The sequence below is a fragment of the Acipenser ruthenus genome, chromosome 22, assembly GCF_902713425.1.
Source record: "Acipenser ruthenus chromosome 22, fAciRut3.2 maternal haplotype, whole genome shotgun sequence".
Lineage (NCBI taxonomy): Eukaryota > Metazoa > Chordata > Actinopteri > Acipenseriformes > Acipenseridae > Acipenser > Acipenser ruthenus.
In genome coordinates, this window is record NC_081210.1 from 19,364,069 (window position 1) to 19,391,101 (window position 27,033).

At 37.1% G+C, this 27,033-nt stretch overlaps 2 protein-coding genes across 2 annotated transcripts; both read right to left on the minus strand.

Moving 5' to 3' along the window:
- Positions 1 to 680: 680 nt before the first annotated feature.
- On the minus strand, positions 681 to 17,284 carry LOC117431688 (HMG domain-containing protein 3-like). Its single transcript, XM_034052922.3, has 21 exons — positions 17,168 to 17,284; positions 15,451 to 15,598; positions 14,931 to 15,105; positions 14,003 to 14,527; positions 13,686 to 13,784; positions 13,401 to 13,550; positions 12,557 to 12,942; positions 11,952 to 12,064; positions 11,525 to 11,617; positions 11,028 to 11,116; positions 10,694 to 10,795; positions 10,205 to 10,354; positions 9,459 to 9,763; positions 8,788 to 8,915; positions 8,227 to 8,358; positions 7,436 to 7,620; positions 6,918 to 7,137; positions 5,097 to 5,230; positions 3,307 to 3,420; positions 2,770 to 2,979; positions 681 to 2,044 (listed from the first exon to the last, which is right to left on the minus strand). Exons 1-21 carry the CDS (start codon positions 17,178 to 17,180, stop codon positions 1,586 to 1,588), a joined length of 3,930 nt encoding a protein of 1,309 aa, XP_033908813.3. The 5' UTR covers positions 17,181 to 17,284; the 3' UTR covers positions 681 to 1,585.
- A 1,143-nt stretch (positions 17,285 to 18,427) lies between these two features.
- On the minus strand, positions 18,428 to 25,489 carry LOC117431220 (steroid receptor RNA activator 1-like). Its single transcript, XM_034051956.3, has 5 exons — positions 25,384 to 25,489; positions 23,907 to 24,035; positions 23,193 to 23,410; positions 21,262 to 21,370; positions 18,428 to 20,393 (listed from the first exon to the last, which is right to left on the minus strand). The coding sequence occupies exons 1-5, from the start codon at positions 25,406 to 25,408 to the stop codon at positions 20,203 to 20,205; spliced, it is 672 nt and encodes a 223-aa protein (XP_033907847.1). The 5' UTR covers positions 25,409 to 25,489; the 3' UTR covers positions 18,428 to 20,202.
- Between the last annotated feature and the right edge of the window lie 1,544 nt (positions 25,490 to 27,033).

The following is a 27,033-nucleotide window of genomic DNA, read 5'->3' on the forward strand; positions in this document are numbered from 1 at the left end:
GTTCTTATGTTCTTCATAGAGATACTGTAGATTTAAGAAAATAGTGTTGCACTTATTAGACCTTGTGGCTCATTTTACTAAAGATTCACAACTCAACAGATGTTAAATTAAACAGACCTTTCATACGCAGACTAAATATATTATTTTACGTACCACTATATTACAGGGTGTTATATCTTCCATATACTTCTGCTAACAGGAAATATTTTGTGTAAACTCATAACTGACAAACATGAACTGGCATGTATGTTTTTATTCCCACTTCTATGAGCTACAAACTGAAAGGAAATTCATAGTTTCTGTAATTCAACCTAATTGAGTGCAAAAGACAAAAGGGAGCCGATATCGGTATTTTGTTGGAAAGAAAACAATTTCTGCAGAAACAGAAACTCTTTAGGAATTCCTTTTTTTAATGTATTTCAGAAAACGGTATACAAAAATAGCAAAAAGCTTTTCAATTGATGCCAAACGATATTCAAAACAGAAGTGTTTTCAATGGTTACAGAATCAATAAATAGACTGATTAATTACTGCCATTAAAACTACCATTGTTGGGTCTGGAATAATTCAGACTATTATCTATTAAGTCTATTATCATTCCCCTCATTTGGCATTAAAGTAAATCTGTAAACTATTAGTCTAATAACATACTCTTGTGAAATAATTACAACGCAAACGTATCCTTTTCAAAACAAAAGAGCAAGTTGTATGTTTTATTTATTGTTTTACAAGACCATTCAGCTGGCTCACAGTTTAAATGTACAACAGTTTTACAATATTATTATAGAAAGATCTACAAGCCACCTTCATGGAAGGCATGTTTTTATCCACTCTGTTCTGTGAATACAGCCATTCTTACCAACAGTGCATCGTGGCTGCTTAGCATAGGATCTTCTTCTGTGCTCGCTTCTGATGAAGCAGATGAAAGGGAGCAATGTAGGGATCCGCGCACAAACAATTACACAGGTACTTTTACTGTTGGATCAGTTCATTGTTCAACTCCAGGCCTGACAGACAGTAATAGGGGCCAGCCACTCAAAACAAGATAATCCAGTAATTTGGGAGTTAGCAAAAGCTTTATAAAAGGTGCTTTATTATTTTAATCCTGTTTTTTCACATCGACATGAAGTGCTATTATTATTTATGCTTTGCAGAAAACAAGTCTGGATAGGCCTGTCTGAGAAAGCAGATATTGTGTTACGTGGGCAAGTAGATGTATGGAAGAGATATGAAATAAACAGTTCAGGATCTAAAAGAAAACGATCACGCTGTATATGCAACCCTGTGGAGTGTAATAACATGGCCAAGACTGAGCTTGCTTTGTGACTAAGTGGAATCCAGCTAACAATCTCTGCAAACATTTGGTTTTCAAACTAATAACTTCCCCGCTTAGAAACTACTGCAGTAAACAGAGGTTTCTGTAAAAGCAGTTTGGAGGTGCATAGCATCTAAAGCCATTGTAAGATACATCATACTATAGAGTCTGCACCATACCAGCTGCCACATATAATTCTATCAGAGTTCTGCAGGCTGAATAAGTATAATGTGGTGGCATCAGCCCCAATGAGGACAGGATTGAAGAATCCTACTGTTGCTCCACCTCCACCTCTTCTGGCTCTACCTCTGTGTTTATCTGAGCCACTCCGAGGCGGTACAGAGAGTCCCGGATCACAACCTCTCCCGGCTGGCAGGTCTGCAGGATGTCTGCAATCTGATTGTTGACAATGTCCTTGCTGGTAAGAAAGTCAATGAGGCGGTTGTAGAGGTAGTAGTAGGCTGCGTTGTCGAAGGAGAAGGGCTGCTGCCTCACAATGCTGGTCTTGCTGTCCTGTATGGTGGAGATGATGGCGCTGTAGTGCTCCAGTTCTCGACAAAGGGACAGAGAGTGGTGCTGGGACAGGGGGTCCCCCGACGTTTCCTGGTCCACCTCGGAGCACACAATCCAGCGAGACAAGGATTTGGTGATCGGGTGCACTGTGGAGTTTTCGGGCACAGTTAGGTCCATGTTATACTGCTGGTCCTGTAACTCGATGCACGATACATACTGTAAAGGGAAGAAAGAACGGTTGGTTTAACTATCCTCTGTAATTAGCAGCTTGGATGTTTTAAATATGTTATAAACCTCAACAAATGGCCTTATAACTATGAATGGCAAATGCACTAGTTTGTGAGGTCCAGCCTATGATAAACAATTCTTGGTGCTAATGCCGTCAAAACCGTACAATAGTTTTTCCCACAAACCCATTCTATAGTTACTCTAGTGATGTCACACACAAGCTTGGATAGCTGAACATATTTCTACACTCTCGTATACAAAAGTCTTGAGTCAAGCCATTTTTATAAACCTGAAATTAAGGTTTGAAAATAAAGGAAACAGTCACATCTTGTGTATAAAAGAAAATGTGCAGTGTCACAGAGACCTCTCTTTCTATCGCACCACAGTTAATGTCTGTTACTATAGCAATCTCTCATTATGCAGATCATCTGGTTTTGAAAGCTTTCCTTAGTAAGGATGCTTGTGGTGATAACAGAATTGATCACATGATATGGATATTGTTCCAAACAAAAAAGGCCTTATGTGTGTAAAGGCAGACAGAATGATACAATAAACACATTATAAAAATAATTTCTACAAGCTGTTAAGAAGGAAACAGTTTACAGATCCCATGTAGGAGTACCTTTTGGAATTGCCAAACAATGAACAATTGTGCACCCTTTTAATTGACTTATTGAAAGGTATATCATTTTTAAATCTTGCCCCATACTGACCTCTGGCAATTCCATAGGATCCGAGAAGCAGCCCTGGTTCTTTCCCCACATCTGAGCTGCCAGTTCTGGGTACCAGACATCAGCGCTGACCGCCACCTGTTTGGCCATGTCCACTGCATAGACTGGGGGCCAGTACCGTGAGGACACCAGCAGATCAACATGGTCGCGGGCGGACTCCCCTCTTACTATGTACTTCGAGCCACACACAACCTTTAGAGACGAAAGAGGTCTGTCATTTACGGCAGCGCTACTAAAAAGCTCATACAAAAACAAATCTGAAAAAGAGAAAAGTACTTAAACAGTGAAAACAGCAACAAGATGAGTGATGTAGCAATACCACAGGACAGGGGAGATTAAAAAAACAACAATATGAACACAAACTGTTATTAAAAAGAACAGCAGCAGTAAACAGTTCCCTGTAATGGAAGACTGGCATCCCCGTCTATGAAAGAGAAGCTTGGCAGAGACTACTGTAACTAACAACACAATAATAATGAAGGGTTTACACCCTGGAAGCAAAATACACATTGTCATTACCTGGTGTGGGCACACTTTGTACAGCTTCCCTCCTGTGAGGTCAGGGGGATGCTGCTTTGCTGTCCCATTCTGGATATAAGCATAAAGAGCCAAAAGAGAGACTCTCATTTGTTCCTGAAAAGGTATATAACGATAAACAGATATTATAAAGCAAGGTAGCTACAGGGAAAGTTCTGAATAAGCTAAAGTGCCCAAAAGGTGGCAGCTCCTTCCAATGAGGTTAAAGCTTTGGTGCCGAGATCAGAAAATGTTAAATGAAGCAGACCTAGGTCACTGGTTTGCTTCCAGAAAATACACCTATAATGATAAACCATATAGACAGAGTGAAATAATAATGCCATCATTGCAACTGGCACTTTAAACAGCATTTTGTCTTGAAAAAAGACAAGGGCTGATTGTGCTAAAGATCAGAAAAGCTGATGTACATTGGTGGGGACTCAGGGCAGCCTCTTTGCCTGACCTTATTTCTAGGAAAGTCATGTCACTGCTAGCCAACAGTATGCAAATATTCATATTCTACAACAGCGTGAACTTGAAGATAAAAGGCCATTACTCAGTGCTGACTCAAAATAAAGTATTTTCAGGTTCTGTAACAGAATTGCAGGCATTCAGTCCAGAAAGGACACACCTCTTGACAGAAATAACTTATTTTTATTTCACCACAGCCTAAATTGATGAATGGATGAGGGTTTGTAAAAGCATTGGTGTGAACATCAAAATGAGTTTGACAGATATGTTCACAACTCAAACAAATAGGATTTCTTACAGCCAATTATGGCTAAAGAAATGCAGCAATAATGTAATTGTAACAAGGTCCTTATGCTTATCTGGTACTACCCTGGGTGAACTAAAACGTTTGTACTTCTTGGGTCATTTCACCTGGAGAGTGAAATTGTCCCCATCCCTTCAATGGCTTATTTCATGTCAATAACCAATCAGCTGCTTCCCTTATTGACTGACAGGCTTTCAGCCAGTAACATGCTTTGGCTCAGAAGACACTGCTGCAGTGACCAAATGAGTACAAGTACAAACAGGTAACCCATAAAAATGACAAAAACAGAGCTTCCTTTAACCTAAAGTAGCACCAGATATCATGTTTTGTTAAGGCAGTGGTGTATTTGGGTTGTGGATTGAACTGTGTCGTATAACTGGGAAACAACACAAGTTATGCTTGTTGAAGATATTACATACAGGCAGAAACAGCTTCTACCTGACCGCAGAAGTTGTTTAATCTACTGCCAAGGACTATCAGTTCAGGTTGATCAGGGTTTGCATGTATAATAGTTTATATAACAATAGTTGTGATAAGATCATTGCGTCTTACACTGCAGAGAACTGGATATTGATTTCAGCAGGTTCTGTGAGAGCGGAGTGGAGATTCTGATCAATGTTAAATGGATCCCTGCTTATCCCTTCATATTAACATCTTCTGACTGACAAGCAACAACAGAAATAATCCATTATTTCCAAAAATGCAAAACACCCAGCAGACGTTAAGATTCCTGTTTTAAAGGTTTGTAACCATTACAGTATGTTAACCCTGCTGCATCCATACAAGTGCAAGTTAATCTGACTAATGGATTTCAGTCAGAGTCTCAAGAAGATGGTCACTTAGGGCTTAAATATGAATGCTTTATCATTGGGCTACATGGAATGTGAACATTAAAAATATTATCAGAACAAAATCAACCTACACAGTTGGTTTCTTAATGTTGCTAATTTTCCCTAAATATCCATATAAACAACATTTCACTTTTACAAGTTTCGAAGCTCACACTCCCATACAGTACCTGTGTGTCTTCTGGCCTGTGGGGGATATCACAGCAGTTCAGAATGTCTCTCAGCTCCTTTTCACTGTATGAGCTGATCTGATCTGGTTTGAAAGTGCCTGTATGTATTAATCTCACCAGGTCACCAATATCTCCTGAAATGCAAGGCACGTTTTCATTTCAACTGGTCATTCATTTCTACGCTGTACCATTTCTAAATGTCATAAGATAGTCATGTTAATAAACAGTTAACACAACTCATGCACAGACCAAAAACTCATTGGGGGACATGTATTAAGATTGACCAATGCAGTGCTAAATTCTCAGAGTGTAAAGTAGCGCTCTGCCACGGCACTAATTTTACCCCATCCCAAATGTATTAACTGGCACAAAATTAATGAGGCACGGCGTAAGCTGCCACATTTTAATGCTTAAATGCATTGCGCTGGTGCTCAAAATGGGCTACCTGTAGCACAGATTAACAGACTAATCTGATAAATAGCTCCAAATGGGCTACCTCAACTCAACAATAGGTAGGTCATTTGGAGAGGCTAACCTGTGTTTTAAATAAAATGTACAGGTTTTAACCCACTAAAGCCAGTTAGCTCATCTGGAGAGACAGAAATGACTCGTGCTGATTAAGTGTCTTGACTTTATATTACATTATTGTTATATGATGGATAAAACCAAATACACATAATGAAAAGAATAACTTCATGAACCAAGTTTATTATACGACGAATACAAACAATTGTACATAACTAAGTAGCTGGTATCTAGCTATAATTTCATCCTCAGGGATTTCTAAAAGGGTATGACTGCTGCCATAATCCTCTTTCCTATCAGTTGCTCGGACTTTTCGTTTGCGTCCAAATAAGACCAATTTGAAATCAGACTTATTTGTGGACCCTTTTAGAGCCAGCACAGCTGCCACTTCATGAATCAAATTTTAATATCACAGACTTCATTTACAAATGAGCCCCACCTACAGCTGCATATAATTAAGGCTTGACATGCCTTAAAATGCATGGCTAATGGGCGGCGGAGTGCACTGCACGACGGAGCACATTTTGGCTGTGCTAACACGGCCTTAACTTGCCAAAGGTGTCATGATACATACAGGGCAATTTTGCCAGTGTAAACTCAGCGCTATGGCCTTAATGCTGTCACAAACGCTTGATACATGAACCCCATTAAGTTTAAAAGACGTGCTAATCAAAATCCATTTTTACCCTTTTCTTCAGTTGAACATTTTTTGTTTTTGCCAATATTTTATACTTTATTTTGGATATTTCTAAAGACAACACATATATAACAAGGTGCTTCTGCTTCATGGTACTTAATCATTTCATGTGTTACAGTGCAAAATCACACCAATTGTCTAGTCAGACCAAGTGGCAAAGGTACAAGAAGTTTATCTACAGTTTTAACCTAAAGATTCTCAGCACAATCAAAGGGGGATTATTAATACTATGGATAATGCAAATACAGTAAGAAAACAGATTTTAAAGTATTGGTTAGCACTCATTTAACTTACAAGGACTTGCACATTGGAACTGACACAGAACTGGACCACCTTTTTAAAAGAAAGACAGGACTTTCTAGGATCCCATCTTCATTTTGTCAACTACTATATGGCTCTCTAAAGTAAAGTGGGTACAAAGTCACTCACCCACTATTTACTGTTGCAGCTGATAAACAGTTAATTGCAGAGCCATAAAAATTAGCAAACAAACAATGGACAACAACATGCAAGAAGTAAGCACCATGGATCACAGAAGATATTGTAGAAGCAGTTTATGTAACAGACCTACGGTATCTTGCCTGTAGTATTGTACATACCCTTCACTGTCTGCTCACAGGAATACTTGTCCTTCTCCGTGTTGACAACGACAGAGTTCCTCATTAGTGGGGGAAAGAAGGGAGCAATGATGGAGGCGTCAAATTTAATAACAGGCATGCTGGAAGGGAACGCTGCTTGTTCGATCGCCTCCCCTTCCATTGTAGACCAGAAATCATCAACGTTCACCTCGTCTCGGGCCAGGAAATCTGGCCACGTGAACTGGGAAGGACAAAGAAAGGCTGTTCAAATCATGCGGTAAGATACTTCAATTTATTTTTTTGTGACGATTGGCTTTAGATGTATTCCATAAGAGTGCTGCTACTACTATGGTTCCACCTGGGAGGACTGAAACAGGTTATTCATTTTAACCATGTTTCATACTATTGTTCTAACCACTAGACCAAAGGTACCAATCACTAATGTGTCTTGTTTGGAGACAACATAAAAAAAAAAGAATAATAATGATAAATGGCTGTGTTCAACGGGTTCTTTGAACAGTATACTCCTCCCAGCTTACCTGTACGTTTTTCAGATGGAGTACATTTTCTGTGTTCCTCTGTGCGATCTCCATCTTGGGTGCAATGCCGCACACCCCACAAATCATGTCATTGTAGTCTCTGATGGTGAAACACTCGAAGGCCCAATATCCATTATATAGCAGCTCCTGAATCTGGGATATTTCACTGGGGTTCAGTATATTTACTGGGAAAGACACAAACAGTCAGTATATTGCTTTGTAAAGATGTAGTTCTAAACCAAAAAAAAAAAAAATAATCACCAGTAATGACAACTGTATTAAGAAGCCTGAAATGAAAATGCAGATGTCAAGATCTGAGCTGCTTTTGACAGAATTAAATGATTCTAATGTAAGGCAGTCCAACATTAGTGCTAATGTGGTTCTTTGAAACCAGTCATATAGTTTGAAACAAGTCCCTAAATTAATTCAGTACATTATTCAATTGATTTATTGTTGTTTATTTTAGATTAAGAATTGCTTACTAAATTAGCAATACCATGCTTAGAGTTTAAATTCAATGAGGGAAGAAGCTTATATGAAGTCTGGTTTCTTATTAGGTAGGGAAACAACAAAATAATGACCATGTAATCATATTTTGGTACTAAACTGAACATAATTACAAAACACTCCAACATTTTTTTTTTTTTTTTTTTTAAGAAGACCAAAGTCTGATCAATCACTGTAAGCATTCAAATCAGACTACTATCAAGATCTTGAGGAATGGTTCATTGGGCTGTGAACACCACTCATTGTTTAGGACTGGCTATACAGTAATACAATCTATGTTTTACCAGGCTGACTTTGAACCGTATCCAGTATGTGTAAAGCTGCATCTTTAGGGTTGTGCCCAAGCTTGATCTGATTTCTAATCTTGAAAAAAAGATCGAGGCTCACCAACAATTTGTTACCAACATTAAAGAGACCTACAACAAAAACAAAAAGAACAATTGGTTTTGTAGATCTATGATAGCATAACAAGAACAATAAAGACAAAAAGACAAAGACACGGCTGTGTTCACAAAGCATTAACCAAATGCAAATGTAATGTTAAAAAGCAACACATACCTGTAAAGAAAGAAAGTTAAATGCTTTGTGAATATGACCCTTAATCATTAGAATGCTTGCCCAAGGTTTATTAGGATGGGTTAATTTCGTTACTTATACAAACTTCTACTTTTAATTAACTTTGAGTGTTATAAATGAATTACTGCACTAGGCTGTGTTGATAAATACGCTTTGCATTGCAGAGAAATTATTTACTAATTAATATGTTTCTCTCAGCTTGTGTTTAAATCGTGTTTACCAATATACAGATATAGGGATTTTTTAATACTCTAAATGTAGTTAATTACCCATATGTATGTCATTAAAGCTGTGAAGTGCTAGACACTGAGGGTTCAAACATATCTTTAGTTGAACAGTAGCAGTTTGTATATGGGAGTCAGTCAGCAGCCAGCAGTCCTCTTGTCCGGCTATTGAGCTGAAAAACAAAAAAGCAACATTGAGTTTCTAAATAGAAAATGACTTTATAAATCACAGTTGCAGAGGGGACAAAAACGACAGGTGCACCCCTAGCAGTCGTTTCTACAACACTCAATTTTAAAATTCAGCTTTGGGAGCCCTTTGTAAAACAGTCCCCATTGTTGAAATAGGACATTAGCAGTGTGGAGTAGTGGTTAGGGCTCTGGACTCTTGTCCAGAGGGTCGTGGGTTCAATCACAGGTGGAGGACACTGCTGCTGTACCCTTGAGCAAGGTACTTTACCTAGATTGCTCCAGTAAAAACCCAACTGTATAAATGGGGAATTGTATGTAAAAATAATGTGGTATCTTGTAACAACTGTAAATTGCCCTGGATAAGGGCATCTGCTAAGAAATAAATAATAATAATTAGCTAGTAAGTCTGGTGAATAATAAACCGACAGAAAATTATAAACCACCCACAATAGTAGATGGTACATTCCCTTTGTTACCTCAGCAGATTTCACAACAGTTCCTCTCTTAGCACCTATGTAGATGCATACCTTTGTCCCCCTTTAAAGAGGGGAAAGTCACAGAGCGCACACTGAGTGGCAGCAGACTCATAGTAGCGGGGCCAGCCTGTCTGCTCAATGGCAATGGTCTCCTCATTGCCCATGGACAGAACCACTTGAGTTCCATTGAGCTCCTGGATCAGAGCCATGGCCTCGGCCAGCTCCCCCTCACTCTCAGGGATCAGCACTGTCTTCCGCAGGAGCTGAAGGGTGGACTGCCGCTGGACCTCCTGCTGAGCTGCACTCAGGGGCTGGTAGGGGTCCAGCAGGGCAGGGGCAGGAATCGACATGTTCTCCTGCTCAGTCACAAATACACCATAAGGAGACGACAGGGTACTCTAGAGCCAAAATCCATATTACAGTTGCAGAAAGTTGGTACATTTGCTTTTTGGTATATATATAATACGTCTTTTGTTTTTGTGCACGACACCTTATCTTAATTTTCTACCGCTAAACATAATCTCACAAATGTTAGGAAAAAATAAAAACAATAAGAGACTTCAATTACTGGTGGTGAGGTGGGAAAAAAAGTAAAAAACAGATAAAATGTATAACATACTTATTATTTCTGTTTATTCATTTTGCTAATACATGGGATGACTTTTCTAGAATTAGTTTATACATGATACAACAGAAACCAGCACAGTCAACTAACATCTGTTCTCATGGCTTATCAGCATGGCCCAATCATCAACGAATGATCTAATAGATATGGAATTGTTTTGAATAATACTTACAGGGAGTTTTGGTTTCTTGCCCTGCTTGTCCTTGCTAAGATCCCAGCCACAGCTGGGACACACCAGCGGTTTGTGTCTGTTTTTGTACACATAGTCACAGGAGGGGTTTTTGCACTTCCCTCTGCCCCGTGCTGTTGACAATCCAAGATCCTAGTAAACAGACCATATAGGTATTTTAAAAGAGAGCCTTGCGGTGATCCAATCGATTTTAAAGAAAACATGTCAGAAAGACCAAGTTGTCAACTCCATTCCAAGGCTCGGCCCTTGTTCAGGAGTTTGTAACACATTGCTTAAGTTCAGGAGGTGAAAAGACAGCTCGACAGGGGAAACAAATTGGGTAGACATGTGAGGAAACACTATTATGGAACTGAAAACCCGCAAAAGGATGAGAAAATATCTTGTATTCTTTTAAAAACCTATTAAAATGAAAATCCCAACGCAATTATAAAGTGTATAATTATGGATAAAAAGAGAAGTGTCTCTACTTACAAGAGAAGTGCTGGGATTATGTTTATAGGATAAAATGGACAAAATCTTCACTCCTTTTTCAGACGAGTCATTCTGATTTGTATCTGTCAGGCTTGGCACTGCCTGAAGAAAATGAAATACACAACTTGACTTAAAACTTTAAAGCATTTTGAAGAATCACAGCTCCAATTTATTACCATAAAAGCTAACATTAGAAAGTAGCAGCATAGTGGGTATGTTGTTATCACAGATGAGCAATGTCCTAGGATCATTGGTGTATAATATTTATGGACATATGATCATGGGTGTCAAAATCAGTCTATTTCTGAGCAAACCTATGAAGGGCATAACTCACTTGTTCCTCAACCACCTGTTTGACAGAATGTCCCAGATGCTTCAATGTATTGGGCTTGAGTCCTGACACCTTTACACAGGACCGCTTTGCTGCAGAGAGTGAAAAACAAACCGTCTGTTTTTCATTCTTCAATTATTTTGAAATCATTTTTTTCTGTAACTATTTTGTCTCTCAACAGTAAAAACCATGCTGATTATAAAAAACTGTACATCTCTGATGTCAAAGGAATAATATATATACATATATATATATATATATATATATATATATATATATATATATATATATATATATATATATATATAATAACTGCATATTCACAGGTATATTACTGCATAATTATTATTAACTTCACAGTTACTGCATCCAAAAAAGTGAATGCAGCTCTCTGAATTTTTTTAGAACAGGTGGGTCAAGCTCAATCAAAGTTCTGGAAGCACATTTAATGGGTGAGCTAGTCTCTACTATAATCACAGGTGATATTAGAAAAGGCTTACCTGGTTTGCTGTTGTTTTTAGGCATTTCAAAGTCTTTTAGTTTATTTGGCGGCACAGCTACCCATTGAACATAAGCAGCCCCAAGCTCAGGACCTGCTTGAGAAGAAATAGCTAACAATCAGCCATGAAATTTCAAACACCTCGTATCAAAGGTTGCTAGATTTATAGATTTATTGTGTGATTTACTGTGCAATTCAACCATCTGTTTTCAAACATAACTTTTTGGTTTCACAAGATCAATAGGAGTGATGTAATTTTTTAATTTTGTAAATTCAGATTCTTAGACAGTGTAGGTATGGGGCAATTTGAGAGCGAGAGAGTTTTTTTTTTTAAGAAAACAAAAGAGGAAAGAGTCCTATATGAAAAGTCAGACAACTGCATCAAGTGTCAAGTGAAGCGAGCCCACAGTTACACAAACTAGCCTTACGTGACTGAGCAGGAGCAGGGAGGATGGCTCGGACAGGACGCTTGGGTGCAACCACTGCTGGCTTTTCTCTCCCTTTACTCCTCGCACTGTGGGCACTTGTCACAGGAGGGAGGCTGGAAGGAAACAAGCCTCTTCTGTTACACAAATGAACATGCTGACGCACACACTTTATCAAACAGATTAACATGAAAGCAGTAACATGCTAAAATTGATCATGAATAGATTTTATAGTACCGTTCCAAATCAATAGCATGATAGTATTAAATAATAATATTATATTCAACATAAAAAACATACTATCTTGTCATCATTTCTAAAACAATGAAGGCAGATGACACACAAAACTTTCCAGCAGAATTGCAGTGGTTTTATTTCCCATGCTAGGATGTTCAATTATTAAATTCAAATTATAACTTACAAAATTCAACTGAAGGCACTGAAATAGCATTAGCATTAGGGTACAGGAACCAGATTTAGGATAAAGTATAGGTAGTGCCAATTAGCAACATATTAGTGAGAGACGACTGTTTCTTACAGATGTTCTATAAATTGACTGAAATCAACAACTTCAAATTAACAATCATGAAGTCCAAAGCTTGCCTCACCTCTTTGCAGCAGTACTTTGTGTAGAATGAATCAACAAGGTTGGAGTCTTGCAGTTTGTGCCCCCTGCTGTTGACTGCCTTGTAATTGCATTCCCCCTTTTCCCTGCCTCCTTGGTCCCATTGTTCTCAGGTTTTTTCATAATCCCCTCTGCAGTTTCCTCTTTACCACTCTGAAGAGTGCTCACTACTTCAGCAGTCTCTTCCACAACCACTTCCTTCCACTGAGGCTCGCTGTTCATTTCATAGGACGATGCTGAGACAATCAGCTGTGTCACTGCCTCAAAGGTCTCAAGGGACGGACGGCTTGTCTCACCAGAAGCTTCCTGCTGCTTCTTAGAGGGCACTTTGTTGCCTGTCGTTGCTGCTTTGGCGAGTGCTTTCTTCCCCTGAGACAGTTAATTAAACACAATATTAGTTGACTGTGTGTAATAGTCGGTACACAAATTCGCTTTCCCTCACACAACTGATTCATGTGTTATGCATCACGTAATTTATAAAAGCTACATCTCCCAGTTTCAATCTAGAAGAGTGAATGGATAAATGTTGATAGGTGAAAGACTGTTTAACACAAAAAAAAGTTCCTAGAATTAAATGAGGAATGGAATGTTTTGTCAACCATTTCTTTATCGTGCATAAAAGTATGTTTAAACTAAAGTGTAAACAAATACAAAGTCGGTGTAGATTCTGCATCTGCACCGTATGTAAATAAAACCAAACAAGGCTGTTATCTAACTATGCATGTGATTTCTCACAGAGACACACTGATAGCATGCATTGAACATTGAGTATTTATATGATGTATCAAATATTTAGAGAAGCAATAAGTAAACACCCTCTTACTTACTGATGTTTCTGAACTGGAGCTGGGTACCCATTTTCCACCTAGGTGCTTCCCACACTGAGGACACTGGGGGGGTTTGTGTCGTGTGACATAGGAAAACAAACAGCCCGGAGTCCGGCAGCTTCCTCGCCCCCTTCGGGTGTACTTTATTGACTAAAAACAAAGAGATCACAAAACTTTAGGGCTGCTTTTATATATATATATATATATATATATATATGAGAGAGAGAGAGAGATAGATATAGATATATATAGATATATATAGATATATATATGTGCTTTACTGACCAGTTTAAAAGAAGGGTTGGCACTTGCGTCAGGCTTGGTATTAATGGGCAACAAAATTAGAGAACAGGATCCTGATGAGACATTGTTTTCTGCCACTTCCTACAGAAAGACAATCAACAAAGAGGCCGTTAACCACAACTTAACCTACACATAACGGTACCCAGTAGTCATAAGGCTTGTCAAGTTCAATGCACTAAGAGGGGGTTGAGTATCATTTATTATAAATTAGGATTTTGTTCGAACACCAAAGAGCCCTCATCTTGGAATAACTTTTTATGACATGGTAAAAAATAAGAAACAAGCTTCTCAGATCTAACCTGGTTTGGGATGATGGTCACAAGATGTCCCTCATCCCGAGTCTGTTGTCCAGTGGTGGTGGGGGCAGCTACTGTACCTGATCCATCCACAAGAGTCTCCTCAATCACAACACTAACTGCTCCATAGGCCTGGCCCTCAACCAGCTCCACAGCTGGTTCCTCTTCCAGTACAAAAGCAGCTGGCTCTTTGCCTTGCGTGGTGCTAGAGAACTGAGACAGGATCTCCTGCAGTGCTCCCGACTGGCTGAGAGCAGCAGCCGTCTCGTCCGTCAGACCCTCGATGGCGATACAGTGCTCCGGCAGCTCCACCTCGCTGCCCAGGCCCATAGGGGAGAACAGGGTGTCATGAGAGAGGGTCTGAGGGGCAGCCTCACTGTCAGGCTCCCCCTGCCTCAAGCACAGATCCACCTGCTGTGCCACACTCTCCTCTGGCACTGTGTTTTTTGGGATGAGGACATAATTGGAGCGGGGGAGGATTTTTCTAAATCCTGGCACATCTGCTGAAGGCCCTGCCACTTGACTATCCTGGATAAAAATAAAGTGAGGAATTGAGCTTTACAGAGATATTTGTTCTTATAGATGTTACCAGTTTATATATGATAACATCTACTGTATATCTAAGTTGTTTGTGTTATTTGCTGTAAAGTGAATACTCAGCCGAAGTTCAAGGTAAATCTAGGTTTTCAAGTGTTTTTAAAGAAAATAAAGAGAACAATCTTTTCTAATAGTGATAGTGTCCTCTCAGTGAAGGCTCTACTGTGTGGTAGTTGACCCTGACTTTCTTTACTGCGCTCGCCTTTGGCTCTGGACGCATAACTCCAGTCAACTCCCACACAGTAGAGCCTTCATCGCTTGCATGCCTTAATATCCAGTAGGTGATCATTTATTGGTTGGCTTTTTCCAACTAGAAAATTTGAATTGAACTCACTGGATCTATCCCCTGCTTCTCAAACTTGGCCCTCTCCAAATAATATCCCTTATCTGCCACATTCAGTCTTTTCCAGTTCTCGCTAATTCTCTTGTTGATTTCCGACTGAGGAAGGTGAGGGTATTCTTGTTGCATGCTCTGGTGAATATCAAAGTAGTACAACAGGTATGCAGACCTAAAAGAAAAACACACGGACACTGCTAGAGCAGAGTTCTGTGACCACATCCTAAAATACCATGCCTCAAAATACCTCAAAATACATACAAATGGGAATTTTATTAAACAGTGTGTTTACAACTGGTCAGCATGCTTTTAATGGGTTATTATTATTTTATTTTATTTTATTTTTTTTTGGGGGGGGGGGGGGGGTTGGACAAATGATATGGCAAATCGTTTAGCAGTTTTAATAAGAATAAACTAGGTCTCAGTACTTATGACTTGGGATTTTCTTTACTAAAATTATTGCATTATTGCTCAGATGTATTAACTAATGTAACATTTTATACTCTGCATACAATACCTTGGCTTTTTTGCTTTTTCCAAACTTTCTCCATGGCTTTTGCATTTCTTCTTCTTTTTGGGTGACGAGACCTCCATAAAAGCGTAGCATCCTTCCACCTCCTCCGTTATTATCTTGACTTCCATCCCCTCATAAACAGCATCCATTACTAGTGTTCAGACAAAAATAGAATGTTGAGTTCTACCACAGTAGCGTATGTTACTGTACTCAACGAGCATAATTTACAGTGAGGTTGCAGTATTGTATTAATAGTGTAATAATAACACAGTCCCACAGCCATGTTCAATTCTTCACTAAAATAGAATGCATTGGTTTAGCTTCCTGTGCATTCTTGTTTATAAGATAATACAGAAGCAAAATCGTGTTGTTGTAATGTAAATAGCACTTTACAGGAAATACTTATTTGTTTCAGATAAACATTTATTTTAAATTATCTTTAGGAGGGAAAACTTAGTATTCACTTTAAACACATTAAAGGTTAACACAGGGGAAAGGGTGTATTTAAGTCTTCTCTGCAGGCCTTGTTTACAGTGTGGTTTGTTTATAATTCCAGGAAGTTGAGATACTGGTACTTCATTGTATAATGATGGAGGTGTGTATTTTGATACATGGCTAAAAACACTACATTGCTATTTACATGCTCTCCTATCTCATTTTAAATAATAAGAATAATCTTTATTTTTATATAGTGCCTTTCATAGTGGACCACCATCACAAAGCGCTTTACAAGATACGAGATTTAAGTTGTACCCTCAGACAATCACATCTTTTGATACTGCAGTGATCAAGCATCAAGTATCATTTCACCCCCAGCAAAATAGTTATAAAACACCAGCTTTAAATTGTGTCTATGCTACTTGATGTAATAAAATTAAGTAAACTATATCAAGATTGTTGATGCTCAAGTATCATACCAGAAACTTTTATGTATTTGCATTTTTCCTGAATTGTTATTTTGTTATGCTGATAAATTGGAATTGAGAGAGGAAATGTATATTTTTCACTTTGTGTTATATAGTTACATTATATAAAAAACGACTTCAGTTTTAATTCAACCGTATGGAGTATGGCAATAACATTTCCAGGGCAATGTGTTGTAAAGCAAAATGAAAGCAGAATTTACTACAGCTGAACAGAATAAAAAAAAAAAACAAGAATATGACATTGCAGCAGAGCTGTCACGACTCGCATAACCAAGATTGAATCAAGCAAGTGATATGTGTGTAGCTCGTACGCATCACACTACATCAACATGGTAAAACAAATAGGAAACGGTACATTTAAATTGTACAGATTCAGTGGTGAAATGTTGATAGTAGGTTAAAATGAGAAGCAAGCATTACATTCGTATTTGAAAATCCTTATAACTAATTTATATTTATATATATATATATATATATATATATATATATATATATATATATATATATGAATTATTTTTAGACACCTCTCCTTCCTTATCCACCTCAACAGTTGTATCGCTTGTCTACCCCCGCCACCCCCATTAGCAATCTCATGGGTTATTCTTGTGCTTTCATACTGACTCGGGGCCCGACCAAGCATCCAATGAGCTACAGCCTTATTGCAACCCTACCTCTGGCGGCGTTTTAAGACCCCCACACCCCCTCTAGATCCCACTTGATACACCCAGACCTACTTCGCGTAATTATATTTCTATGAAGTCTGCAACCACCCTCGTAGCCCCATTAATTTATACCTGTTGCATCCATAAAGTAGACTGTAGTGACTTCTCTGCTCCTCCATGCCTAATCCAAGATGGCGCTTGTGTTGCTAGGGCGTCTGGCCAATCAGGTTACTGGATCAATGTTCATGAACAAATAGGTGGCGACGTTTTAGACACGTGAAAATATCTATGCCCAAGTGAACAACTGGTTCTTTCTTAAAGAGACAGGTTTTATTTTTAGGTTGAAGTACAGATTCATAAAAACGTGCATAACCGGTTAGTTACCTTTCTAAAAAATATTATAAACAACGATATTCTGGTGTGCTACACAGGAACAGGGTTCATATAATAAATGCATGATTTAAGTAATATTTTCAGCATAAGAAAATGAGTTATTTGGGCCTATAAATGTTATTTGAATTTACTAAAATAATGCTTCATTTGGAAAACAACTAAATGTTTTTTAATGTGCTTCAGTACCTAACCACTCACTGTATCACTACTGGGTACATATACACTTTGGTTTTTTTTTATGTGCAAAATTATTTTGAAAGCAACACACTGGGATGTAGGGTGACACCACTAACTCATCACACATGTGAAGACTGTTTTTTTCTTGGCTTTGTTAAAGCATTTAACTGGTAACTCATAACTTGCATGTAAAATCATTGTTTACAAGATACAAAAGACTGAATAACATACTTAAATGGTAACAACATACTGATGCACTCTGCTGACTGCATTCCAACTTAACAGAGAAGTAGGCCTATTGTGTTAAAAATAGAACCAGTGAGCCTTACACTGTACACACATCTTAAACTCATTAGTTATTGAGGACATGCGTTTTCAAAATAGGTTTTTATGAATAGAATAAGGTTTGATTTTCATGAAACTGCCCTAGAAGACTGCTGTGCAATTGCTTAATCTACCTTTCTCCAATTTAAAAGCAAATATTAAGAAGAAGATAAACCTACATCCACGGGGTATTATAAGTGTTAGCTTAATAATTGGTGTTGTATCTCTAACCATAGGTCAGCAAGCACAGTCTTTGATCTAATACCTTCATGACACAAACCTTTTGATGTGATTTAATTTTACTTTGAGCCAGGCTTTTCCACTTCAAATTAAAACCTTCGATTAGAAATGTAGCTGCTCCCATTGAAACCTTGAGGAAAATCTCCTTTGTAATATTTTACATTCCCTATTTATTTTGAGCTCTACATTTTTCCTTTACAGGCACTCTTGTTAAAACTGGTCCGTGAATAATGTTAGGTCATAACACGTCTGCAGAAATCATGCTTGGAAAACAATGCTTTATTTAATTATTCATAACTTAATGCTTTAAAGAATTATACATATGAATGCTACCCCAAGCTCCCAAACTGATTTAGTAGTGCAAAACTATTAGCCCTGAGTTTGCCAATTGTAAAGTTGTTCCAGGAGGAAGCACATGTAGTATATGTAGGGTTTGAACTTTTCGGGTTTTATTTTCCAAATCTCTACCTCAATTTAAATGTTAATTAGTAGTTGTTAAGCTGTTTCTGCTTCCTAATAAAGAAAACTACTAATTAAAGACTGGGTTTATTATTATTTTTTCTTTCTTTGCTACAAATCAAGGAGATTTTAAATAATGTACTTGCTATCAGTGTACACTCCGCACTGGGTATTTCTGTCAGGACAACTCTGTTAAATTAGTGAAAATGACAAAAGCACAATAACAAACTAGGTATCTGCAAGAATGAAATGCAATTAGGATCAGCAATGAGCAATTAATGTAATTTGTCACATCTGTTTGAAATAAAAATTAAGCGAAACAGAATCAGGCTCAGTCAAGATATGAAGGTAAAAGCAAATTATACTGTTTTGTGATGAAAAGCTTTTTCTGAGAATAATTAGGAAAGAGAATCGACTCAAAATATGTTTAAAGGGACATCATGTGTTAAAAAAAAAACCCAGAAAACTTCAAGCCCTAACTATATGGCTTGTGAAGGCACTACACTACTGGACCAGAATCAGGGGAAAACAGCTAAATTAGTTGACCTAATCAGATCCTTAATTCCGTCACTGTTCTTCAACATGGTTGGAAAAAAATCGTTCTGCAATGGAATGGAATGGAGTGAAAAGGAAGAGACAAGGGTGCCTACCCCTATAGGTGAAGCCACTAATTATTAACACTGCCAATCGTTTCATCACACCCAATTATATCATCAGAGAACATCTAGACAATTGAACAGTTTGCACATATCCATACTGCTGTTAAACATTTAATAACAGAATGTAAAAGCCTTGGTCTTTCAATTTGGAAAACCAATATGTACGCATAGTCTTCTTTTGCATAAATGAAACCACTAACGCACAAAAAAGCAAACCACTTTGCACCTTGGATAATACAGGTACTGAAGGTTCAAGTAAGCTGTATTCTGAATAGAGTCAGTGACAATGTTCTAGATTTAGCAGCAATTTTAACTTTAATGGGTTGTACCAGCCACCACTATAACTTGTTTCTGTTCTTCAAACCCTTAAAATCAAGTAAAAATGTACAAAAAGAATTCAGAAACCAAAACATAATCAAATCAGGCGGTTATTCCAGTAACTGCATAATCACATTTGATCACTGTGATGTAGGGGTAAAACTGTTAGCTTTCCTATAGATTTTTTGTATACACCTTCCTAAAAACAGCTGGAAATGGAGCCCCATACCTGTCACCACTTATATGAAAAAATGTCAGTATCATTGGTATCAATTTAAAATAATACAGCCACCAAACATAACCATCTCCAAACCAAATTATCCATTCAATAAGTATAATAATTTCAACTGTTTAACAATATTACAGTATAAGTGTTGGATAGCTTTACAAAGCTTTTTCTTTTTTTTTTAAGAAAAAAATAATGTTCCTGGTATTATGATAACTATGCATGGAATAACAAAGTATACTCTTTCAAACTGTTTGTATGTCATGAAACAACTTCTGCAGTTTTGTGTTCAAAAAATAAATCCCAAGCTTGCTGTCTATCTTTGCTGTCATCACAGCAAATGTATAGTCTTTCACTTTTTTTCATTAGTCTTATTGGGTGTTTTGGGTCGTGTCTTCTTTTGGGCTTGGTCCTTCAGCATTGAGGACTTCAGTAGGGAGGTTCCTGGTCTCTGCAATTAGCCTTTTCACCCCCACCATCCATTGGCTGACTTCATTGACATAGTCCACTATCAGGGAGCGATGAGTCTCATCAGCAGAGTCCCAGTTCTGTTTTTTCAATTCTGTAAAACACAAAACACAAGGAATAGTGTACACCTAACTTTGGGGGTGCTAGGTTTTGACTGTCTAACGGATGGATCTCGAGACAAATGTCTCAGTGAGCTCAACATTATGGTTGTATTGAAGAATCACATTTAAAGTTTTAATAGACTGTAAGGACAATGTGTAGTCTAAAGTGCAGTCACAGAATATTAATGTTGTGTGCAGTTTTAATTAGCAAAAAACTAGTGAAGGGTTGTCTTAGTGTTGTTGCTACAATTTAGTCAGCTTTTTAGTAAAAAAAATATATATATCTAAAAAAATCAGAATCCCTAAATATGCTGTACAGCTTTGCTCTCATGGTTTGGGTATTTGATTTGTTATTTTAAGAGAAATCATTTTGGCAACAGAATTTTAGAGGGTCTTCACAACAGTATTAAGGTATGAAGAAGTGAATCACCATGACATACACTGTCACATGCACTGTATGTGAGGGCTGAACCAAGAGACTACTTATTTAACATTTAATGCAAATTCAATTGTGTTGCATTGTACCTGTACCCTTTCTCAAAGACATTAACAGTCTAAAACACAGTTAACCTCTAAAACAAAAAAGTTTGAAACCGTTGGACAGTTCTTGATTAAACAGTTCTCCAGAGGGAAGTCAAATACAATTGTGTCCTATGTAACTATGCAAAGATAACTTTTGCTAAAGCAAGTTTTATCACAATTGAATAAGGGGGTTTCTACTGAAGACTCTAAAGTGTGGGAATATGTATGGGTGCCCTGCAACATGCAGACAAAGCTAAAAACCAGCATCACCAGTGGACTCAAGTATTTCAGCAAAGGATGTTGATAAAATGTAGTGGTTATGAAATGCATGCCTTTTACCTTGTGCCAGGTAGTACATTCTCTTCTTTACAGGAGACGATAGCTTTCCACTGATCCACATCTCTTGGAACAGGGTCAGCCGTTTACTAACTTCATCACAAACCTGCCTCTGAAAAACCAAATGACAGGTGCATTAAAAAAAGAGTCTTCCTGCATGCAATGGTTTAAAAGCTTTTAATATATGCACTAAGGGGTTGATTTGATCAGCTTGATCACAATCCAGCAATACATTCAATGTTGCATTACATGTTGCTTGCCAGATCTCCAATTATTGAGTACAAGAAACGGCACAATAAATATAATGGCTTTCCTCTTCAAAACAAAACTTCTGGAATTTAGGTAAAAATTGGTATTGTAGATTTATTGCTGAAATGCCGACTGATTTACGAAAAAAAAAAAAATCACATTTAAGGTTTTAATGGACTGTAAGGACAATGGGTGTTTTGTGGCTGTTTTTGAGATAACTGCATTATGGAGCAACGTACTAAAAGTGAAGAACCTGTGAATGGGAAGTTCATTTATTGTTTTTAACTTTCTGACATGTCTACTGTCAAATTAAAAATGTCAGTATCTGAAGCACCACCTGCATGCTAAACATGCCTTTCACTTCTGAAAATACACTTTCTATCAACAACACAACAACAAATGAAACCCGTCAGTTTAGACAGAGTACACTTTTAGAAATTCAGGATCGCTGCAAGCCCATGAATCAAGCCAAGTATGATAATCGCCGCAGCCTAATTGGGATACTGATAATCAGGATTTCTGCTTAAACAGGATACAACTCTGGGAGACGGTTCTTCCCAATGCTACTTATGTTGTTTAATTGGGACGTCACTTCGTTTAATTGGGATACAGTATTTTCAAATGATGAACGGAGATCATTTTTCAGAGTAAGACAGGTTTGTGTAGTGCAGTGCAGTGAGTACGTGATTATGCTGTGACTTGCATAAACAACAACTCTTGAAGGAGCTGGAGTCTCCTAGGGTTTCTCTGGCTGCTGTTGCGAAGAAAGGTGGCGTGTCAACATCGCAGGTGCCTCACCTTGTGATAAGTTGTGATTTCATTCTTTTTCATTTCATGTAGAAATAAAAAACAGCGATTGATTTTGTTTAGGAATAAAAAAAAATGACTTGTATTTTAAATTATGGATTTAAAATTTAATCATAATGTGATGTGATTTCATTATTTTTCTTTTCATTAAGAAACAAAAAAGTGTGACTAAGGTCGTCTTAACTGTTTCTCGTTTAATTGGGACAGTCACTTATTCAGGATATTTTTCTTTCTCCTGAGGCGTCCTGATAAAGCGGTGCCGCCTGTATTAGTATTTACAATTGAGGAGCATATAACCGTTAATCAATGAATGCTTTGTTTTATTTAGACAATTATAAGTTATTAATAAAGAGAATACTTTTTTTTTTTTTAAATAGCAATGAAAAACATCAGAGAAGGATACCCTTTTAAAGGAAACTGATAAGAAAATAAACAGTATCATTTGAAATGCATTAAGGTGAGTAATAAACTGACTCCATTGGGAGCAAGCTCCAAATACGAGGGGCATTATAACTAAATGCCTTCAGAAGATTAGCATTTTCTGATCTCAGGGAGTGACCAGGAACATATGGGGTCAGCAGATCTTGCAGATAAGAAGGTCCAAGACCATATAAGGCCTTATAGATAATAAGAAAAACTTTAAAATAATAATAATAATAATAATAATAATAATAATAATAATAACATTAGTAAGAAAACAAACTTGAATGAGATGGATGCAGTAATTGTATCAATTAAATATAATTGCTTGACCGCCCTAATGCATTAAAATAGGACCTAACCTGTCACCTGTATTAAATACAAAATTCGAAAAAGAATATGCCCTAGTGTTTCAAGCATACAAAAGGGAAGATAAGAGGAGCTCCTTTCATGGTTACCTTGACTGTCGTCCTGCAGGCTGTCAGTGCCCAGTCCAGTAACCCCATTACATCCTCTATACTGGCCTCACACTCTGTATGAGTCGAGGCCGACAGGGCTGTGGAGTCCACTGCAGATAGCCTGCGGGCAGGCAGCACCACTGTGGATGGAGGTGGAGCCAGTGGCAAAGTAGGAGACAAAGGTTTGGCAGGCAGTGGGGCTCCACTCGGCAAAGAAACTTAAACAGAGCAGATATAACAACCATGAAAAATCTGTGAAAAACATGAAGTATTCACCTGCTCAATTAAAAAAAAAATCACAAGCATTGTAGGGTTCTATTTCATTTTGAAGAAAAAAAGCTGCATTACAAGGACTATTTTGCCTCTCCATTAGTCTTCGTTTAGTTTCATTTCTTTAGATAAATGGATACCTCCAAGATTAAAGAAAGCTTTTAATCCATTTTTTTTAATTATTATTACTGCTTTTATAAAATGAAAACAATATATGATAAATACACGTTACAGTTACAAAACTTAAAATAAACCAGTTAAGTATCACATTTAAGGTCTTCTATATCATAAGGTCATTTATTTTTTAATTTGTAGTTTGTTGGTTGTTTTTTACTTTTGGAAAAATTAAGAAATATACATTTGTGTCGAAAAAAAAAAAAACCCTTTAAAAGCTGTCTCATTTTCTAGCCTTACCAAGAGGCCAATATGTAAAACAACACTTACCCTGGGACCCGTCCAGTTGAGGCGGGGGAACTCGTTTATTTAAGAAATTGCGCTTCTGTACCCCTTGTGCTTGTGTCTGCAGGCCATAGGAAAACTGTGGAGGGTCATTCCAGCCCTTTTCCTGATTACCTAGTAATACAAAAAGAAAAATGATGTCCAATATCTCCTTAAAACAAAGCCTTTCCATGCCCATCATGTAGTTCAAACCACAAAAATCCAACCCAGTTCCTCCAGCCCACCCTAAAAGCATGGTCCTAACAGTTTTAAAAACAGTTTAGAAATAAGAGATATAGGATTACTCTAGATCAGCTCTAGGCTTCTAGAAACGTTTGTGTACAAAAACAATTTCAGTATTAAGATAACTATAGGGTGTGTGCTGTAACCTTATTGTGCGCCAGGGCAGATACGCCTGCCTACCTGCTAATTACTGTACCTTGTGGCAAGCAATCAGAAGTGGAAGCTTGAGTGCATGCAGCTACATTTAGAGATTGTAAACTAGTAGCCTGTCTGGTAAACAATGGAAGAATGAAATGTCACCCAATAATCTTATTTTTGTACAGTATTGATCGTGATTGTGGGACATTGTACTTTTACTTATATACTTACAAAGTCAAGTAAGTGATTTTCATTTTTAAATAAACCTTTGTGTCAGCGCAAAACATTGCGCTTTGACTTGCAGCCATATTAAGCAAAATTCTGGTCACACAAAAAAAGAAAGGTGCGTTTTCAGAACCGCTCTGACTGTGACGTAAGAGCAGCAGTAAACTAACTGCTGTTCCTAAACAGAACTTGTGGTCAGGGGCTCACAGGTTTTGAAAAACACACGTTTTCTAACATCAAAATGATGCAGGATCTTGCTAAACAGAAAACAATAGTTTGTCAAACCTACTTCATGGTACTTCTGTTTGTGTAGCCGGGTGATTGTTATCAACACATTTAAATGTCCGGGATATAATATATAGTATGTAAATACTGATAAAAACAACTTTGATTATACACACTCTGTACAGTTTTCGAATTGTCTGACTTAAACAAGTAGCACAATCATAGCGTACAGAAGTCTGTATATGTTTACACGTGTATACTGCATACCGGCATGTTTTTAATTAATAATATATCTTTAGATTGTACTTTATACTGTACTGAATAAATGATTGTCCCTAGAAACTATTTTTACGATCAAATACATTATCGCCATAGCTCCTAACATTTCACCAATGTTATGTTCGTATTTAACACGCTTTACACTATCGAGGTAAACTGTAAATACATCGAAAGCGTTGGTTCATAACTGGAACTTATGTTTGAATCGACGTAAAACTAAAAAGTCACGAGAAACAATAGCAAAAAATTCGGCAAGCAACTTGTCACAACAGCACAATTTACAAATATTAATATATCTACATCAATAAACATTTTTTCCACGTAATACATTTTATTTGAAATGTGTTTTCTTTGTAATTTGTGTTGGCATTACCTGGTTTCACGTACGACTCTGCCATGGTGCTCCCTGCCAAATCACAACTCAACTTTCATTTCCGGGTTCTGCACTGTTAAAACCCCATTGGCAGACGAAGTGCATGTTGTGAAGACGAGCGTAGGCTGTGACTTTACAGCCTGCTGATTGGTTGTTCGAAGAGGAAGTAAACAATAATTCCTTTTAACATATGTAATGGAACGATTTAATAATATAGAACCCATATATATATATATATATATATATATATATATATATATATATAAACGGTAGTAAGTTACCTTATTTGTAAAACACACCATTCCTTCCACGTCACTCCAGATGACGTCACTGATTTGTTATTATGGAATGTTGCCAGACCTACCTCATTCCATTTTGTAGAGATGGAGTTAAGAAAAGTGGATAAACTAAAAAAGAGATGATCTACTAGAGTATTAAAATAGAGATAAAAAGGTCAAAAGAGTCCCATTAGTAATGACTTACTCTAAACTTTTGCCCAATATTTCTAAGATAGTTTGGAAACATTTGCGGATTCTACATAATTCAGAAAGATTTTAGTATTTCTTAATGCCCCAGTTGTAGCATTCAAAAGAGAAGCTAATTTAGGTGATATTTTAGTTCACAGTAAACATAAAAGAATAATTGAAAAATAGGTTCTACGAACATGTGCACCAGTAAATGTAAAGTGTGTAAATACATAGACAAAAGTACAAATATAATTAAACATAAGAACACCACATATCCACTAAAAACTAATACCTACTGTAAAAATAGCAATGTGTTTTATGGAATAGCCTGTGAAAAATGTGATGAAATCAAATATGTTGGAGAGACTGGAACTACTTTATATAAAAGAATTCAGAACCACCTTTCATTAATTAGAAATAAAAAAAATGAATGAACCAATAGTACAGCACTTCACCAGTCAGGGACATGACATAAATTATGTAAAGTTTGTAGTATTAGAACAGCTCAAATTAGACAATGCGACATATAGAAGAATAAAAGAAAGTAAATGGATAAATAGACTGAACACGATTATGCCAGCGGGACTCAACAGAAAAAAATGAACTAATTAACTTCAATAAATATATAACATTTAAATAAATAAACAAAATTCATTCAAAAGTTGTGCATGCTGATGCGCTGGGGAGGCCAAATCTAGACTGATCCTCAGCGCCAGCATTGCATGATATAATAAAAATATAAGTTTATATAAAGTAGTAGTAATTAGAATTAATACAGATTCAAAGATAGAAGTAAAAATGATGTCACAATATATAGGACACCATTACATCATGTAAGAATAAATAATGGATTTGAATGTAAACAATAACAAGTAGTTGTCATGCCGTCAAAAACCTATAAATACCTCCAATGTTTTGATTCAAACACAGGCTCCCTTGAGAAAGATATGTACAACATATCTTTCTCAAGGGAGCCTGTGTTTGAATCAAATATATATATATTTTAGCATCATGCTAATATATATATATATATATATATATATATATATATATATATATATATATATATATATATATATATATATATATATATATATTAGCTCAAAGAGCCAGCTGCATGTATCAATACATGGGGTCTGAAAAAAGAGGCTACCCAAAATGTAATGGATGTCATATTTCATAT

Coding starts and splice junctions, on each gene's coding strand:
- LOC117431688 (XM_034052922.3), bottom strand. Junction 13,785..14,002: donor TGACCATCATCCCAAACCAG/GTTAGATCTGAG, acceptor GTCTTTCTGTAG/GAAGTGGCAGAAAACAATGT. Junction 11,117..11,524: donor TAAAAACAACAGCAAACCAG/GTAAGCCTTTTC, acceptor CACTCTCTGCAG/CAAAGCGGTCCTGTGTAAAG.
- LOC117431220 (XM_034051956.3), bottom strand. CDS start 25,408: ATGGCAGAGTCGTACGTGAAACCAG. Junction 23,411..23,906: donor TCAACTGGACGGGTCCCAGG/GTAAGTGTTGTT, acceptor GCTCTGTTTAAG/TTTCTTTGCCGAGTGGAGCC. Junction 21,371..23,192: donor CCTGCAGGACGACAGTCAAG/GTAACCATGAAA, acceptor TTGGTTTTTCAG/AGGCAGGTTTGTGATGAAGT.